General features: G+C 34.8%; 1 protein-coding gene and 1 long non-coding RNA gene across 2 annotated transcripts; one reads left to right on the forward strand and one right to left on the reverse strand.

Annotated features, from left to right (window-relative positions):
- Positions 1-4,698: 4,698 nt before the first annotated feature.
- LOC110911245 lies at positions 4,699-5,533 on the reverse strand. Its single transcript, XR_002576908.2, has 2 exons — positions 5,406-5,533; positions 4,699-5,298 (listed from the first exon to the last, which is right to left on the reverse strand). It is a non-coding gene; the product is annotated as an uncharacterized LOC110911245 (long non-coding RNA).
- Positions 5,534-13,327: 7,794 nt separating this feature from the next.
- LOC110911244 (glucose-6-phosphate 1-dehydrogenase, cytoplasmic isoform) lies at positions 13,328-18,579 on the forward strand. Its single transcript, XM_022155844.2, has 15 exons — positions 13,328-13,621; positions 14,000-14,301; positions 14,410-14,476; positions 14,557-14,743; positions 15,408-15,565; positions 15,656-15,724; positions 15,845-15,903; positions 15,998-16,034; positions 16,131-16,202; positions 16,330-16,477; positions 16,560-16,655; positions 16,742-16,812; positions 16,907-17,022; positions 17,105-17,150; positions 18,182-18,579. The coding sequence occupies exons 2-15, from the start codon at positions 14,051-14,053 to the stop codon at positions 18,347-18,349; spliced, it is 1,545 nt and encodes a 514-aa protein (XP_022011536.1). The 5' UTR covers positions 13,328-13,621; positions 14,000-14,050; the 3' UTR covers positions 18,350-18,579.
- The last annotated feature ends 394 nt before the right edge of the window (positions 18,580-18,973 follow it).

Genomic DNA, 18,973 nt, shown 5'->3' on the forward strand with positions numbered 1-18,973 from the left:
TAAGTGTGCCCACAATTAAGCAACAATGAACCTTTTGTAAGAGTAGCATTAGATTTTAAGGAGACAAGTATTGATGGAACAGTGTCATGATGGAGCGGTGTCTTGTACAAGAGGTGCAAATTTAGGTAATGTAAAATTTTCACTCCCCCACCTCTTGCAACTATTGCAAGTTATTATTAAGACACTTAATGCTCCCACTGATCTTTAATATCTCTAGAATGCTACAAGAGAAGTTTCGATGAGCTACGTGACGTGGGAACCTATCACATATACGTTAGACTTTATTTGATTTCTTTAATGTCCAGAAATCATAAGAAACTTTAGGGACATAGTTAATAGAAATCTTATTAAGTATATATATGAATAGATTTCTTCTAAGACCGTGGGCCATATGTGACAAAATTTAGATACAAGTTGATAGTCTGTTAAATGATAAATGAATTATGTCTGAATATTCCATTTGGAATAAGTTCCACGAATGTCAATGAATGACTTATGATGGACCCATGCTTATTCCTTAAGCCAAGTCATATTTTAGGGCTGTAACGTCATGATTTAAAATCACTTAAAATGAGATTAGATGAATAATCATCCTCATTAACCATGTCATGATTTCTCATGAATTTTGGTTATAATGGATGAAATTTATAAGTCTCATTTTCCTTTTGTAAAATTCTCATTTGCATGATGACAAAAGTTGTGAAAATGTAAGGTATCATCTAGTTTTATCTTAGTAATATTTCTATCCAGATATTTAGAACAAATAAGATGAGAGTTTAAGGTAAGTGTGACTTTATGTTGACTATGCAAACCTCACAATCTTCATAACATAGCCTAATCATGATACTATATTCTGATTAATCTTCAGAATATATAAGGTATCGAAAGGCGTTGTTAGAAGACTGCTTATTATGGTTCTTATAGCCTTAACATTTAATTTTGTCACTAACTCTCATGTTAGTTATTTGTTGACTTCTGGTAAGGAAACGTTTAAAACTAGAGTCAACTAATCATGTGTTAATAGGAATATTAAAGAATTATCAGACTTAAATATCATTAGTAAGTGACTATCTAATTAATTTATCCAACTGTTCTTTAGAATAATGGATAGTCTCGTTGCTTATGCCTAGTCTAATGACATAATTATACAGTGAGATTTTCCCTTGAAGAACCTTAACGTTGGGATTAACACTTGTAATTTGTCTATGGACCTTAGAACAATCCTCTCTTAAGGTTTTAGTGGTTGTAAGGTGAATAATATCTTATTTTCCAGTTTCAAACATTTATTTCTATGTACATATTTTGCTTATCAACACACTCGTTATACTTTGGTATTTTTGAGTGTTATAGTTGATTTATAAGGCATCAAATTGTACAAGTGAAAATCTTAGTATGTAATGTATTGGAAAAATATACTTATTTCCATGTGTAAGCCCTTAACTTTATGGGTCATGGTATTGTACATTGTTATGTATTCACATATACCACTTAGCTTTATAATTTATAATTTTAAATGAAGGCATGCATCTTAGGAGTTCTAGTGATTATTCCACAATTATAGATTAGTCTTAGGAAAGACCTAATCTGGAATAACCTTTGAGTGACAACACTTATGTTACAGAGTTCTTGATTATCATAAGAGACATCGTGTTCGATTTGTCCTATTAATCATGCTCTACTTTTCTTCTGTAGTAATCATTATCAGAAGAGAGCAATAGGATTATCGTGTCTTAAGAGATAATCAAGGATTTAATTTAAGAGCTAATTCTTATAGAAACTTTAAATAAGGCAAAAACATTTTAGGCTTAAGAATTAGAGTGGATGAGATGTATATAGAAGAAAATTATAGTGAGTAAAATTATGGGTACTAAGAATAAGGCAGACGAAATGATCATAAAAATTAATTAAGGATCATTAATATAAGGATCATTATGTGAAGAGGTTGTGATATGTCTATTACTAACATCAAAATAATAGACTATTTAAAATTCTACTTAAACGAAGACAAATCAGCTTTGGCCAGAAGTGTAATCATTTAAGCATGTGTGCAAAGTGGTTGTAACAAATCAGCTTTGGCCAGAAATTGAGACAATCACTTTAGTTATGCACTTGTTAAGTATGCCATCTATGAAGGAATTAAATTAGCTTTGGCCAGATATTAAGACATTCATGTTTATGATGCACACTTAACATAGCTTTCGTAATACTTGGATGATAAGTAGATGCATCAAATCAGCTTTGGCCAGAAATGATACATTAGAAGCTCATTCAAGTAAAGCCATTTTGGTTTTGTAAAACATTATTTGATCCTTATTAATTAACTAACTAATTACAAAAACACATTATTTAGTAGCAAACCACTTGTTAGCGCGGAACACCGAGCTAAATCTTAGTTTACATTAAACAGCTTAAATAATGAGGTTTCGAGTCAGGTCTCGAGTGAGGTCTCGAGTTAGGTCTCGACTGAGGTTTTTTTTTTTTTTGAGATCTCGAGTCAGTTATTGTCACACCCCGAAATTATCAGAGCTGGCGTGACTGGACTGGTATCTTCATTGCACAGCGGAAGCAAATAAGCTAGGACTACTAGAAATATAACGCCTGCTAATTACTCGAATTCCCATGGGTTCTCCTATTCCAACCGTTCCATAGTTTTGAAAATGTAACCTGAGAAAGAACATGCGAAAAAGTCAACATAAAGTTGAGCGAGTTCATGGTTTGTCTTGAAAAGATTTGAAATAAATCTTTTTGATAACCGGTTTTAAAGTTTTTGAGAAAATATAGTAAAATTATTTTCTTGGCATGATATATGAAAAACTGTGAGTCTAGCCCACAATAGTCTTTGTGCATTGCACGAGAGAGAGTGGGCCGAGCCCAAACGAACCTTTATAAGCAGGATCAGCGCGTCCTCTTACTTAGGTATAATTTGAAAAACGTTACCAGAGTTTGTAAATCCATGTAATACGAGTTGCGTCAAATGAATCTTAAAAACATTTGAAAGTTCAGTTTATAGGTAGGTATGTAATGCGTCTATGAACATGTTGATCATTAATGTGTAGCTAAGACATTAATATGTGTGCCGACATAGGAAGCACTCAACCCGGTAGACGATTTAAGTGTCGATTCACTTCGAAAGGACACAAAAGCACTCTAAGTGGCCGCACAAGGACCGTGAGTGGGGCTCGCCCGTACCCGATAGATCTACCCCCTGTTCCGTGGTCCTTAAAAGGATTAATGGTGCCTAAGTTAGCGCCTATTCGCACGTGATCCAAGAATTCATTCCATAGCTTAATCATACCCTTGTTAACATGTATTTCCCCCCGAGAGTTGTAAACCGAAAACGTTAAAAGAAAAGGGGGACATGAACTCACTGAGTTGTCTCGTTTTTCGTACGCAGGCCAACCCAGTCCCGTTGTTGTAACTAGGACATTCTCATCACTAGTCATGAAAATCATGCATGTTTTGTAAAACCAGTATGTTTAGTATAATCGTTCGTAAACCATTCAAGTTCGTTGAAAATCATTTGCAACATGGTTTATAAATATGTGTTTTCGTTCATCGAAATAGTGTTTTCTTTTGCAAAAACTTGCATGTCTTTCCACCCCGAAAACATTTATAAAAATGTAAAACATTAAAAAGTGGGGGTTATGAACTCACCTTGACATTCCTGTGCAAAGCTAGCCTAGCGTGATTCCGTAGTGTCATCCCACAAATGTGAACTCGCTAGCGTGCAACTAAAGCATTCCTAATCAAGGAATAATTATGAGTTTCTAATTAAAACGTAGCTAAACTACGTGTCCGAGCTCTACCGAGTCGTAAATAAAACGACTCTACGAAGGTGTTAGTATTTTGATTCGAAATAGCCAAACTATTGTTACTTGATCCCGTTTATAACCGGGATAAAACTAAGTCACGAAATCGAATTAGTTTTCGAGTGTTATAAGATATATATCTATTTATATAATTAAATATAAATATACTTACGGCGTCGTGTTAGTCGTCGCGAATAGAAGTACGTAGGTGAAATGGTATGTATTCGAAATATCATATATGATACGGTAATATACCGTTGTAGTTTTCGTAGGGTGGTAATAAATAAATTTTTATGTAACTGAAGTCGTAACTCGCTTCGAAAAATAACTACACATATATAATATATTTTTATTGTGGAGATATAGTCTCTAATTCGCGTTATGAATCTGTGCAAAATAATAATAGTTCTTAAAATTATATTTTATGCGAACATAAGTATTGATTTGTCCAAATATAAATATGGATTTCCATATGCACATGTACTAACATATTCTTTCCCACCAAATATAGTGTTTGTAGTAAGTAGAGTTTATAAGGACTCTGAAAGTTTTAAAATTTCCAAGTAAAACTTCGTAAATAATGAAAACTTACCAAAAGTTCTTTGAATCGTATCATGAAATAAAAAAAAAAATACTCCTTAAAAGATATATCGGTTCTTGTAAAACTCCTTAAAAGAATATATAACCTTTGTAGAGAACCAAGGTTCTTAAAAGTGCAAACTCATTAGATCATTTATCTAACTTGGATTTCGATAAGTGTCAGTTTTTATAACCAAAATACGTCTTGTATGTCGGGTTTTTACGGAAAAGCGGACAGAGTTTCCTCTGTTCTTGTGCGATCCCGACAATCAAGTGTCGTTATATTCATCAAAATTCAACAATATTTCAATAATATATTAACACTATATGTATAATTTTAATCAAACGTGACTAATATCTAATCGCATCGGTTCAAGCTCGGTCGCGTGCAACTATAACTCTAAAAAAATAACGCAATAACACTTGCTATGCTTAAACTTTACCGGGTCCTGAGTTGACCGCGTTTACTGCTGTTGACCGGGTTTGACTGAGTGGACTCGGTTTGACCGAGTCGACTCAGTTTGACCGAGTCGTTTCGAACCGAAACTGAGGTTGGCTAGCTATTGACCCAAACCGTAACTGCTTTGGACCCGTATCCGCTAACTTGTCGACTTGGTCTGACCGCTGACTTTCATTGACCAATCTTGACCCGTTGTTGACCCGAGTTAACTCGGGTGTTGACCTGTTGTCGTTGACTGAGTTGACTCGGTTTGACCGAGTCAACCGAGTTGAACCATACCAAAACATGTCCGAACCAAAACCCGAACTTCAACCGAAAGCTTCCCGTTTTGGCTGAATTAACCGGCCGACTGAGTTGACTGCGAAACCGAACCGAGCAAACCGCTGTTGACCCGAATAAAATCTGACCGGTTGGCTAGTGTGGTCTGAACCCGATCCAAAACAACATCATCTACAGCAGTAAATCATCGTCATCTTCCACAACGATTCATCATTATCATCATCGTAAAAAAAAATATTCATCAGAGAATAAAAAGAACAGGGACTTGAAGGCTTTACCGTAAGATCCGTCGGAAACAAATAAAGAACCACCGCCGTGATCGGCGGCGCTTCCGCCGTGGAATCCCACTGCCGCCGCCGTCTCCATCATCTCCGACATCAACATCAGCGGCGGAACTCCACCGTCGTCCGTCGTTACCCCACCCCCCCCCCTTTCCGACGTCTCTCTCTCGTTCTCTTGTGTCTGCCCGACTTGATGTGGTTCCCGTCGCCGCCACGCTACCACCGTGGCACTGCCGCCCATGGTGGTGGTTGGTCGGTTTATTAGAAAGAGAGGAGGAGAGGTGTAGGAAGTGGGTTGTCTATGAAAGGAAATCGATCGAGAGAGAAGCTGAGTTATATTTTGTGAATCTGGATTTTGATTTTAGTGGGTAAAGTTGTGTGTGTACGTATGTTGAGTGTTCTTTATGTGTGTAAGTTTAGAAAATAAAATGCAGACAAGCAATTGAGAGACAAAGATAAGGGGTAGCGGCTGATGAAATGGATGGATGTAGGGTTTGGCTTCTTTAAATAGGTAGGGTTTGTCAAGTGGGCTTTGGATTTGGGCCCGAAGGCCACAAGCCCAATCCTCGTGTTTAAGTGGCCCGAATTTCCTACGAGACCCGTTATCTAAACCCGATGACTTGTAACGCCGTAAATTATAATTTTAGTATTAAAATACGTAAAACATGATCGGTAGTCGTTGTTGGTGCGCCCGTTCGTCGATTACGTAAAATCGCGTAATTTTCATCGTTGTTCGTTTTTTTTTGTATCCGTTTTTCGATCTTGTTTCGACTACGGATATTAACATTTGATTACGAAGCTAAAATATATCATAAAAATTTAATATTAGTCGGCGTTGTCAATATTTTGTTCGGTTTCTGTTCGTTTTTGTTTATCGTTTAGCAGATTTCACGTAGATCGTCATACGCGTACTGTAGAGTCGAGTAGGCACTTCTAGACGCTCCAATGGCCTAATTAAGTTAGTTTGCGTCTTAAACACTATTTATTGTCGTCCTAATGTTCGTTAATCACGTAATTAAGAGGCGTTAATTACCGGTTGTCACAGTTATGAGGTCTCGAGTCGGAACCATGGTCTCGACTACTGTATTTTATGAGATCTCGACTCATGATGAGGTCTCAAGTCGCAACCACGGTCTCGAGTTTTAGCCTTATGGTCTCGAGTCGCAACCTTATGGTCTCGAGTCGAGACCTTTGTCTCAAGTTGTAAACTTTTGAGCCCTTATGATTTCGAGTCGAGACCTTGTGGTCTCGAGTTATGACCTTATGGTCTCGAGTTGTGAAGATTTAAGGACCTGATGATTTCGAGTCGAGACCTTATGGTCTCGAGTCGAGACTGATGGTCTCGAGTTGTAATCTTATGGTCTCGAGTCGTAATCTGATGGTCTCGAGCCCACTGTTAATAGCTGTTTATTGTGATAATAACTGAAAATTCGAATTCTAAGGGATTTTGAGATATGGTTTCCTGTTTTAATGATGATCTAATTTTGTCAAAATATTTCGAAAATTTTATCTGATTATCAATTAACAGTTTTCGAATAAACTTAAAAGATAAAATTGGATCAAACAGGAAAAACACTCAATAATCCTAACTACATTCCAAAACATAAAGGAATTTCGAATTTTCCTAAGAAGACATGATGAACCCTAAAAATAAAAGAATAATTCTGGAACCCGAAACCTGAAAAATTAAGGATTCTAAAGCAGATTTCGGACATTAATACTAACCATATGATTTCGAGGTATATAAAATACATTCTTTTCCTTTCTTTTTCCCGAAACAGAGGACTCGGGACATGTAACTCGAAACTGGCCATGAGTTTTATTAGGTTTTCAAAAGTTTCTGTTTTCCAGATTTCAATCCCAGAATTGATGGATACGAAAACAGAACTGATTAATCAACATATGCTCTGATACCACATGTTGGTCAGTTCTGTTTTAGGCATAATGGAAAACATGTAAACATACCTGATTGCATCAGCACAGGCCAGCAGAGAATCCAGATGGAGACGCAACAACAGTGTTTGACATGATTGTCAGCTTGATCTGGTTTCTCCTTAGGGTGCAATCTAATGATGGTGATGATGTAAACCGACAAGGGAATCGGTTAGGAGAGGAGGTCGATTGATGTTATGTGTTATTAGGGTTTGTGTAATTGTCTAACCCTTTAACCTCCACATTATTCTCCTTATATATGCACCAAGGAGGAAACCCTAATTAGTTAATAAGGGTAATTAGGCCCATCAACAATTACCAACTAATTATTTAATAGGATTGTTATATATTTTGATCCATATAATGTAAATGATTATAATGACTACTAGATTAAATATAATATAAAAATATTTAATCTTACATTAACTCGAATTCAAATTAAACTTGGAAAATCGCCAAACTAAATTAAGAGACGAAATGTGAACTGAAGTGACAAGATTCAGACTAGAAAGGGTTAGAGACTCGGGGATTTCTAATTCGATTGAGGACTTGAGAGTTTGAGATGTCGTAGAAAGAAATCAACAAAGGACTATATTTTAAAGTGGGTTTTTAGAGTCGGCGAAGTAGCCATTTTAACTTTTAAGATAGATGAAAGGCTTGTCTTCATCTCATTATCCTTAACCCTATCAACACCTATTGCTAAAAGCGGAATTCTACTATGTACGTATGTTTGCTCTTTTTTGTTAAGTTATATCAAATCAATTCATGAAATGATAACTAAGTTTGAATATATTGTTTTTATAAAGTCATGTTTTACCATTGTGAAATTATCCATTTTTTTATAAATTAGTATGGGAGTTCGCGCTTCGCAGCGTGGTCATAAAAGAGTACTAGTGAGAATGTATTTAGTACATGATATATCGATGATATATTATAGTCTTATAAACCAGGCAAACTTTAATCTAAATGACAATAAAAATAAGCAATCAACACGGTTAAATAAACTTGTCTAAAATTAAAAGATAGCTTTAACTTTAATAAGGTGAATAAAAAATAATTAAAATTTTTACCTGGTACATTGAAGGGTTAGTATATATCATGTAGGGTTAGTATCTAAACGACGGTAAAAAATAAACAATCAAGACAATTAAGTAAACATGTCAAGAGTTAAAAGTTAATTTTAATCATAACAAGTTAAATAAATAATAATTAGTATACAAAAATAGACTTATGAAAAAGATAAGAGAACAAATATTTGTTAAAAATAATAAAATTAACTTTATTAAAGTTTAAAGTCGTATGATAACTCTATTAAAATTTGGGGGTCGAAATATAAAACACTTATTAGAAAAAGATTTATTATTAAAATCCCGTATACAAATTTATTAAAGTTAAGGAGTATAAACATAAATAGTTTATAAAAAAAGAATTAAAACTGTTTAGGGGTCGTATGATAACTATATTAAAGTTAAGAGTTAAAAGCGTAAATTAAGTACACAACTAATAATATTGTAGGGGAAGGTTCATTTGAGAAGAAATTTAATGTGAGAAGAAAAAGAAGAAAGATCATAATGGTAAAATATTAAATAGTTTGTAACTTCTTTCATTAATTATGTTATCTCTAATTAATAAAGCAAAAAACATTTTATCCTATACATTTCAAAATTTATCCTACATATATCTTACACTTACCGAAATTTACCCTACGCATATCTAAATTTATCTTACACATTTAAGAATTTATCCTACACATATACTAAAATTTATCCTACACATGTCGAAAATTGTCATTTACCCTAAATTATTTTATCTTGAAAGAGTATATTTAAAAGTTAGTTACAACTTTAATTAGTTAGCTAATTAATTACAACTAGAAATTTACCTATATGCCCTTATTAATAATATTAAATGAAGTAAAATGGAGCATTTCTATTGGTTCAAAAGTTATTCTTTTTATTCTTACAAAATTTTTCTTCTCATTTAAACCCTCCACTTGTAACGTAATGCTATAAGTTAAAGACAAATTAACAAAAAGGGGGAAAAATAAAAAAAACTGGACCAATCATGAATAACAACCATTCACAATTGGTTTTGTTATTTGTTATAATTGCACGATCTAAACAGATAATTACGAAAGTTAATTATTAGTCAATAACTTATTTCCAGACCTATGGCTTTATAGCCTAGTGGTATTTTGATGGTGGGATAAGGTTTTGGGACCAATAGGTCCTGGGTTCGATTCTTACAAGGGGGGTTTTCCCATGTTTATTGGGTTTCCTCCTGAATTGGTGTGGCATTATGCCTAGTGGAGATGGATATGATCGGGTGGAACTCTGGTAACACGATGATACTCCAGTGATCCGTCAGTGATCCAAATTTGCCGTTCAAAAAAAAAAAACTTATTTCCAGTAAAAATTCCTTAAATTTCAACTTAAACCAAAAATGAATATTAAAAATGAATATAGTGATAGAAACAATTGTTTTATTGAAGGTTATTTATTCAATCTATTATAGATAATAAACAAGTTTCATTTATAAAGAAATCATAACAATGTAAAAGTATGTAACTTTTGTTTGGATTTTCGGGTCGTTTCGATTTAAAAGTCACAATTTCTTTAACTCGACTCAAAAACTGAAATCTGAACGTAATTAGACTACGAACCAAACCGTAAAACTAAACAGGTATTCATTTTGTATGATTTCCAATCAAAATCATAAACATCCCAAACTTATAACACAATGTTTTTCAGAACCTTAAAAAGTGAACAACCTCTTTTATACGGTTTTACCAACATAGATACTGTTATTTAAGTTTAGAAGTTTTCAAAACGGTGATGCTATACAAACATCACCCCAAAAATGTGCATCAGCTTTGTGATATCATACGAGTCACATGCTATGGTAGAAAAACGATCATAGTTCATCTATGACAGCCAAACACATCACATGATTTTCTCTTTGTACCCATGAGCTATTATCCGATTATCATCATGTCAACCATATGGTCCCTATGACACGTATGTGATATCTAGTTGGTATCTTAGGCAACATTCATTATTTTTGTGAATTGTGATGAAATTAGAATTGGAATTTGAACACGAGTTGACATTTTATTTGAAATTTAGTTGTGTTTATTTCACATAATAGAATGAATCCGGATGAAATTAGAATGTAAAATCGCTTCTTTGTGTTGTTGTTCAATTTAAATTTAAAGTTTTATTGAATCTCAGAAAATATCAAATAAAATCGACATTCCTGTTTCACTAAAATTCTTTTTCATTTTATTAAATAAATGATACCTTTGTATTCCATCTAATAATATTCCTATTTCATTAAAGTTCTATTCTATATACTTACAATTCTAGTGGGATAATCAATGACAAGCTGTTGTATAACAGCTGGCTATTGATTAACTTGTTTTTTTATCTTTTAGTAAGTTCTTGTTTATTTCAACCTTTATCTTTCAATATTTAGTATCGGTGCTTACTAACCTTTCTAAAAACTTTATAATCATTTTTTATGTGCTTATATTTATGTACTGTTGGTATAACTTCAAGTTAATTATGTTTTTTTTCTTTTAGTAAGTTTTAGTTTATTTTAGCCTTTACCCTTCAACATTAAGTGTTGACACTTACGACCCTTCAACTTTCTAAAAATTTTATAATCATTTTTTACATGCTTATATTTATGTATGTGTCGGTATAAATTCAAGTTGATTGCGTTTCTTTGAAAATCGGTAAGGCCAAATATAATATGTTTTTTTTTTATTTTTTTTGTATGTTTTTAGTTGATCTACGTTTTGACATAAATCTTATTTTACAACAAGTCGGGTCAAATATAATATGTTTTCATTGAACTTTATAAATTCGACTTACTTTATGTCCCCGCCCCCCCCCCCCCCAAACGCGTGGTACCATTTTTTACTTAAAAAAACATAATTTTTATATATGTGTTGATATAAATTGTGTTCAACGTAAATTTCTTTCGTAAATAAGTCGAGCTAGATATAATAGATTTTTGTGCTTATTTTTATATACATTTTCAGTTTATCTACGTTTAACGTAACTTAAGAGTTAAATGCTTGGTTGGTCCCTGTGGTTTGCAAAAATTACAGACTTGGTCCCAGTGGTTTACTAATTACACGCGTGGTACCCAAACTAGTCAAAAATGAACACGCTTGGTCCCCTGTCCTAACATCAGTTAGAATTCTCAGTTAACACACCCCATATGCATGTCACATGAGGGTACTCTTGTGTGAATTTACTTATTTACCCTTGAAGATAAAAAAAATTAAATTAACTCCTCATCCCCTCTTCTTCTTCAAGCAGCCTACCACCCATCATCCTCCCTAACCTTTCTTTTCTAACCGACCAGCGAATTCAGGTCACCTACAAACCTACAGCTTCACCATCAAACAGATCATACAAGCTATAGATTGATGAACCACGCCCTTCGTTATTCAGCGCTTCAATTGTCGGCGCCGACGATTTTAACTCCGGCAACAGCGATTCTAACTCCGGCGACAAGCAAAAAATTACCATCCATGAACTTAACTGAGGCAACAAAACACATCATAAAGAAGGTATTCCAACTTATATTGTAGAACTCAAAGATCTAAGCAAAAATCTTCATCAATCAAATCTAACGACATGCTTTAAATGGCCTTTTAAACTTTCTCCCCAAAAAATTGCTGGTTAATATACTCCTCTGTTGCAACCGGCCAACCGACACGAAGACCAGGCCCTTTGAACTCCGACGGATTCAAATCGGTCACGGATTTCTCCGGTTTTGAACTTGTGATAAAGCCTTTTGGATCTTGAATGTACAAGAACTTGGTGTTAATTGTTTCCAGAAAATTCATCACCATCTCCGGCGCCACTACGTTACAGGTTACAATCTGAACTTGGTTATGGTAGTGGTGGGCTGCTTGAAGAAGAAAGGGGATGAGTGGTTAATTTATATTTTTTTTATCTTCGAGGGTAAATAAGTAAATTCACACCAAATTACCCTCATGTGACATGCACATGGGTTGTGTTAACTGAGAAATCTAACTGGTGTTAGGGCAAGGGACCAACCTAGTTAATTTTTGACAAGTTTTGGTACCACGCGTGTAATTAGTAAACCACTGGGACCAAGTCTGCAATTTTTGCAAACCACAGGGACCAACCAAGCATTTAACTCGTAACTTAACTTTTATTCTGAAACATTTCAGACCCCTTAGACGGTTGGGTATGGGCCTCGTTAGAGGGCCGTTCCCCCCCATTTGGGTCGTCCTACACCACCCCCCTGTGGGGCGTCTTGGCAAATCCGTCACAATTTGGACGTTGAAGACGGGCCAGAGAATTGAATGGGGTGGGCCCCCTAAAGGTAACATGCAACAATTATAAAAAAATAATAATAATAATTCACCCACCACTATAAATTAAACCCCTTTTCACCCCACTTTTTTACCAAACTACTCCCACTTTTCTCCCATTTTTATAAAAAAAACCTCTCCCAACCTTAAAAAAAATTATGGATCCCTACAACCCAAATAATCCCAACTCAAGTTCACACCCGTTTTCATCATCCGGCTACACACCCGTAATGGACAACGCTTTTGCAAATGATGAAGGACAAAATTAGGAAAAAATAGAGTGGGGGAGTGTAGTTTTTTTTTTAAATGTAACTTTAGGTTTTTTTTTGTGTGTGTGTGTTTTTTTTTAATTTAAATGTAACTCTAGGTTTTTTTTTAGGTGTGTTTTTTTATTTAAATGTAACTTTAGGTTGTTGTTTTTTGAGGTTTTATTTAAATGTAATTTTTTTACTTTTATTTACTTTGTTTTCATTAAATATTTAAATTAAATAAATAATAATAAAAAAATGAAGGAGAAGCATCCCCACACCCTTAGATAATCTCTAAGGGGAGGGTCTTTCTCTTTTGCCTACATGGCGTTTATGTGGAGGATAGTCATTTGGAGACTATCCTCCCCTATACCCAATGGTCTTACAAATAATAGTGAAATAAGTTTACATTCATCCTTGTAATATTAAAAGAAGGCGGTTATATTCTTCTCCGCCCAAAATAACTGCGAGAGATACGCGCCACGTCATCCTCCGCGGCGGCTGGCGGTAAGGTCAACAAAGTACGACCAAAGTTTGAATGCTGGTTGGTGAAACTTTTGTAGCTATTCGATTCCAATTATCATCATATAACCATCAACAATCTTGCCTTTTTTCTCTCCAAATTCACTTTTCCCCTTTTATCTTCAACTTCTCGTTTTTCTTCGATCGGTAATCAGGTAACTTCATGAAATCATATTAGGGTTTGCAGTTTGGTAAATCTTGCAAGTGTTGGTAGCTAAACGTTTGAATCTTGATCTGTATTTTCAGATCATTTGAGCCAAATCTGTTAGTTGTTAGCAATTGAAACTCTTTAGGGTTTGCTAAATCTGTTAATTTTGCTAGCAATTGAATCTTGATCTGTATTTTCAGATCATTTTGTCTGAATTTATTAAGTGTTGATATTTTATTTTGTGAAATTTGTGAAGATCATTTGGGCCATATCTATTAATTGTTATTAGTAATTGAAATGAAACTTGATCTGTATTTTCAAGATCATTTTGGCCAAATTTATAAAGTGTTGATTGATTCTCATTTTGTGAAATTTGTATATGCAGGAAAGAGGTGGAATTAAGTAAGTAATTAAATTCGATTTAGAATTTGTGAAGATGGGATTGGGTCAATGGTCTTGTGAACAAAGAGCTCCGATCAAGAATGAGACGGTGAGTGAGTTTGTGCCGGAAACCGGATGCCTTTCGATTATCGTGCTTGGGGCTTCCGGTGATCTTGCGAAGAAGAAGACTTTCCCTGCACTGTTTCATCTATATCGTCAGGGGTTTATTCAGTCACATGATGTTCATATATTCGGCTACGCCAGGACCAAGATTTCGGATAACGATTTAAGAGATCGCATTCGCGGGTGAGATTCTCATTCATTCGTTTTCGTTCATTGTTTTACGGGATTTAGAAAACCAGGTCTTCACTACAATCAGATGTACTTACTGGTCTTTTTAATCTGTTATTACAGATATCTTACACCGTGCAAAGGTTGTGAACACACACATGAGGAAGACGTAACCCAATTTCTGCAATTGGTAAGTATCAGTTAATTTGGTTCGGGTTCTTTTAATAATTTTATGCCACATTCTCACTTCACTTGTGATTTCTTGTATAGATCAAATACGTAGCGGGTGCTTACGATACCGAAGAGGGATTTCGCTTATTGGACAAAGCAATATCTGAATACGAGCTGTCAAAAAACAGTACGGAAGGATCATCGAGAAGACTCTTCTACCTCGCTCTCCCTCCATCTGTATATCCACCCGTCTGCAAAATGATAAAAAGTTATTGCATGAATAAATGTATGCATTCCAATTTCCAAATCCTAATCTCAACTTCATATTTTTTATGCATCATGAGGGGTGTCAATTGTGTCGGGTTGGGAGGTTGCAATGTGCAACCCAAACCTGACCCATATTATTTTTCGTGTCAAAGATTTCAACCCTAACCCGCACACACATAAATTCGGGTCAACCCGAACACGGCCCGTTTAAACCGTATTTTTAAATCAGTCACACATGACATATGATGACGATTTATATGCGAATTGTTGGGTTTTATGCGGGTTATTGGTAACACGTTTAATGGTGAGTATGAGTGTGACAAGTGAATAATATAGTGTTCCAAATTAACATTATTATGACTAACCATGTTAAATCGAAATAGAAAAAACAAAAAGAAAAAATATATTTTTTTTTCTAAATAGTTAAATGGGTTAACGAGTCAACCAGAACCCGACCTGTTTTTAATACGGGCCAACCTGAACCCAACCCGTTTTTTTAAACGGGTTGTGTTAGTCAACCTAAACCTGGTTTTTTCGGGCTGTATCAAGAATTGCCGCCCCTCCGTATAAATTGGTAGCTTATATCATATAGACCCGTTATAAGTTAATCGGCCTCTTTCTGGATCCTATATGAGAAAATATATGTTATTTACCAAATTTTACGTAAGCTGTTATTTCTACAGCGGACCTTGGTGGTTGGACTCGAATTGTTGTTGAGAAGCCGTTCGGTAAGGACTTGGCTTCCGCTGAAGAACTCAGTGCTCAGATCGGAGAATTGTTTGATGAACCACAAATTTACCGTATTGATCATTATTTGGGAAAAGAGTTGGTGCAGAACTTGGTAATAAACAACACCGAAAATACCCGAGTTCTCTTTTAAAATCTCGTCAAATAAATTTTCTCCAATAATTCTTTATTAATTAATGAGCAGATGGTACTTCGTTTCGCAAATCGTTTCTTCTTGCCACTATGGAACCGTGACAACATCTCTAATATACAGGTGATAGCTCTTCGTGAAATTTATTATTTTGTTAGTTTTATATTGGTTTTAAATTTATTACTATTTAATTTGAATTTTAATTGATATGCTTTTAATTTTCGTTTATTTTGAATTTTCCAGATTGTGTTTAGAGAGGATTTTGGAACTGAAGGACGTGGAGGATATTTCGATCAATACGGGTAATTTTCGTTGTCACTTTGTTGCCGTTAAAACTGTTTGTTTTTCTTCTCATGACACTAAGTATCGACTTCCGTGTGTTCTTCCTTAAAACAGAATCATCAGGGACATCATTCAAAATCATCTATTACAGGTAAGAGAAAATTAATCGATGTTGTGAGCATTAATCTAATACCATGATCCTCTAATTATCCTATGTCAAATGTCTAAAATGCCCTTCACATTGCAGGTCCTTTGCCTAGTTGCTATGGAGAAGCCTGTTTCTCTAAAGCCGGAGCATGTTCGAGATGAGAAAGTGAAGGTATATACTTTGACTTTTCCTGTTAACAATTTGACTTTCTTTAGCCTTACGCTATGGTTCGTTTTCACATAACAAATTGACCGGTTAAAGAGTCAACTCACTCACCGATACTTGTATGATCTACTAGGTTCTCCAATCGGTTCTTCCAATTGAAGACAGTGAAGTTGTGCTTGGACAATACGAAGGCTATACAGATGATCCAACGGTTCCGGATGATTCAAACACTCCAACCTTCGCAACCATGGTTCTCAGAATTCATAATGAAAGATGGGAAGGTGTGACAGCTTATTAATCGTACCCATAATATGAAAGCTTTTAATTAAATGTTACTAATGGATTATATCCGGCATGTTGCAGGCGTTCCGTTTATTATAAAGGCAGGGAAAGCTTTGAATTCAAGAAAGGCAGAAATTCGGGTGCAGTTTAAGGATGTTCCTGGCGACATATATAAATGTATGTTATCGGGTTTTCTTAATTTTAAAAACATTTCTTTCTTTAGCTTTTTATATTATTAAAACAATACTTGTATAACTCTTCAGGTCAAAAACAAGGCAGAAACGAGTTTGTCATTAGACTACAACCGTCAGAGGCCATGTACATGAAGCTAACTGTAAGTATACACTTGCAGTCGGATGATGATTTTAATTTGCAAAGATACTTGAAGGGCATTTTGGACATTTGACAGAGTGTCTTTAACATGATAGGTGAAGCAACCGGGGCTTGAAATGAAGACTGCTCAGAGTGAATTAGATTTGTCGTATGGGCAGAGGTATCAAGGAACCATAATTCCTGAGGCTTATGAACGTTTGATTCTTGACACGTAAGTATATCTTTGCATATGTAAGAAAGTTATAGATTGCTTGTTGCTAGAAGTTTAACAAATTTGGTGTTTGGATTCACAGGATAAGAGGTGACCAACAACATTTCGTTCGCAGAGACGAGTTGAAGGTATGCATGCATAAACCAGTTAACTATTTTTTTGAGTATCTAATTTGGACCCATTTACTTCTGAATGGGTCGATTCGTGTTTTGTTTTATAACAACCTTAAAGGGATAACATTAAAAACTAAGGCTAAAAAGGAAATAAGTCAAACTGGTTGAAGGTTGACCAAAGCTTTTTTTTTTTTTTTTTACGCGACATACAGTCTCATTGATCATATTTTTCAAAATGGTGATCATTAATATTGTAATACTATAGTTTTAGTAATCAGATTTTTATCCATTATTTCCTTATACAAAAATTTTTAAGGGATTAATTTTGTATATATTAAAAGTTGGAAATTTCATACACACACACACCCCATAGCAAAACATTAAAAATATCAAACTTACCTGTTTGTTTACCTCTTAATGAGGCTCTTAATGATTCAGACCTCTTACTAGTTCAACACTTAATGGTTCAGACTGTTTGTTTCACGACCAGATGTTTGAATGATTCAGACATTTGCCTCTGAATGAAGATTTATACAGAGTCTGAATGGTTAAGACCTCTAATCTGAATTGGTCAGACATTTGCCTCTGAACGGTTAAACATTATATAGACTCTTAATGGTTCAGACCTCTTACTGGTTCAGCACTTAATGGTTCAGACCTCTTACTGGTTCAGCACTTAACCATTCAGATGTTGCCAAACAGCCCCTAAATGACATAAAATCTTTGCTTACCGAATATGAGTAGTAATTTCAACATTTGTTTATTCAATGAAACACCGTTATAAGTAACTAATTTCATTTTATTTATCACACATTGAGAAAATATGATACTTTTATTGTTTTAAAAGGGTATATATGATATTATTCAAAACATATATGAAAATCGTATACTTTTATAAGTGTATACATGAAACCACCCCGTTTTAGGACAAAGTGTTTCGGGTCGACCCAGTTTACTTTTACATAATAAAAACCATTTTGACCCGTTAACAACCTTACTGAATGCTCTATTATAAATCTAAAAGTAATGTTTAACTGAATGAGCAGGCGGCTTGGGAGATATTTACACCTCTTCTGCACAGAATCGATAGAGGTGAAATGAAATCGCTTTCATACAAGCCCGGAAGCAGAGGCCCGGAGGCAGCCGATAAGCTGGCTGAAGACGTGGGCTATGTTCAAACTCATGGGTACATATGGATACCTCCAACTTTGTAGAGTATCAGTAAATCCACCTGATGCCTGCCTACATATCATGATATATTATGCAAGTGTCATGTCATGTGTTGTTATTTCTGGTGGCCCGGTTTTCGGAACATTCATACACCATGGTTTTGTATTATGAGCTATAGGATGTGATAAACTCATATTTTGATGCCAATAATGTAATATTTTGTAAAAGAATAATTTTGTATTTTGAGCAAGAAAGAATGTTTGGTTGGCTCACATATTCCTTTCTCCTTTTATGTTTCTACTAGATAACTAAAGTATTAAATATCATCATTATTGAGCTACCTTGGTTTAAAAAGGCGCTACACGCTCTGGGCGCACCTGCATCATATATGCGACTTGTTGAATGATTGGGTGTAAATATGTCTATAGGGTTGTAAACAAGCCCAGAGGCTCAAGAGTACTCGAGATCGGTTGGTTTAAAAGCTCGGACGAGCCCAAGCTCGAGTCTGAAATACAAAGCTCGTTTAGGCTCACAAGCCTAAGCGAGCCCAAACAAAAACTTAGTTTTTTTTATATATATTATGGTGACTATAACCCAATCCTAAAAAGCCTAAGTTGGTTTCAACTTAGGCCCGTATGATTTAAACTAATAACATTGGTGAGCCGAGC

The sequence above is a fragment of the Helianthus annuus genome, chromosome 15, assembly GCF_002127325.2.
Source record: "Helianthus annuus cultivar XRQ/B chromosome 15, HanXRQr2.0-SUNRISE, whole genome shotgun sequence".
In the NCBI taxonomy this organism is placed as follows: Eukaryota; Viridiplantae; Streptophyta; class Magnoliopsida; order Asterales; family Asteraceae; genus Helianthus; species Helianthus annuus.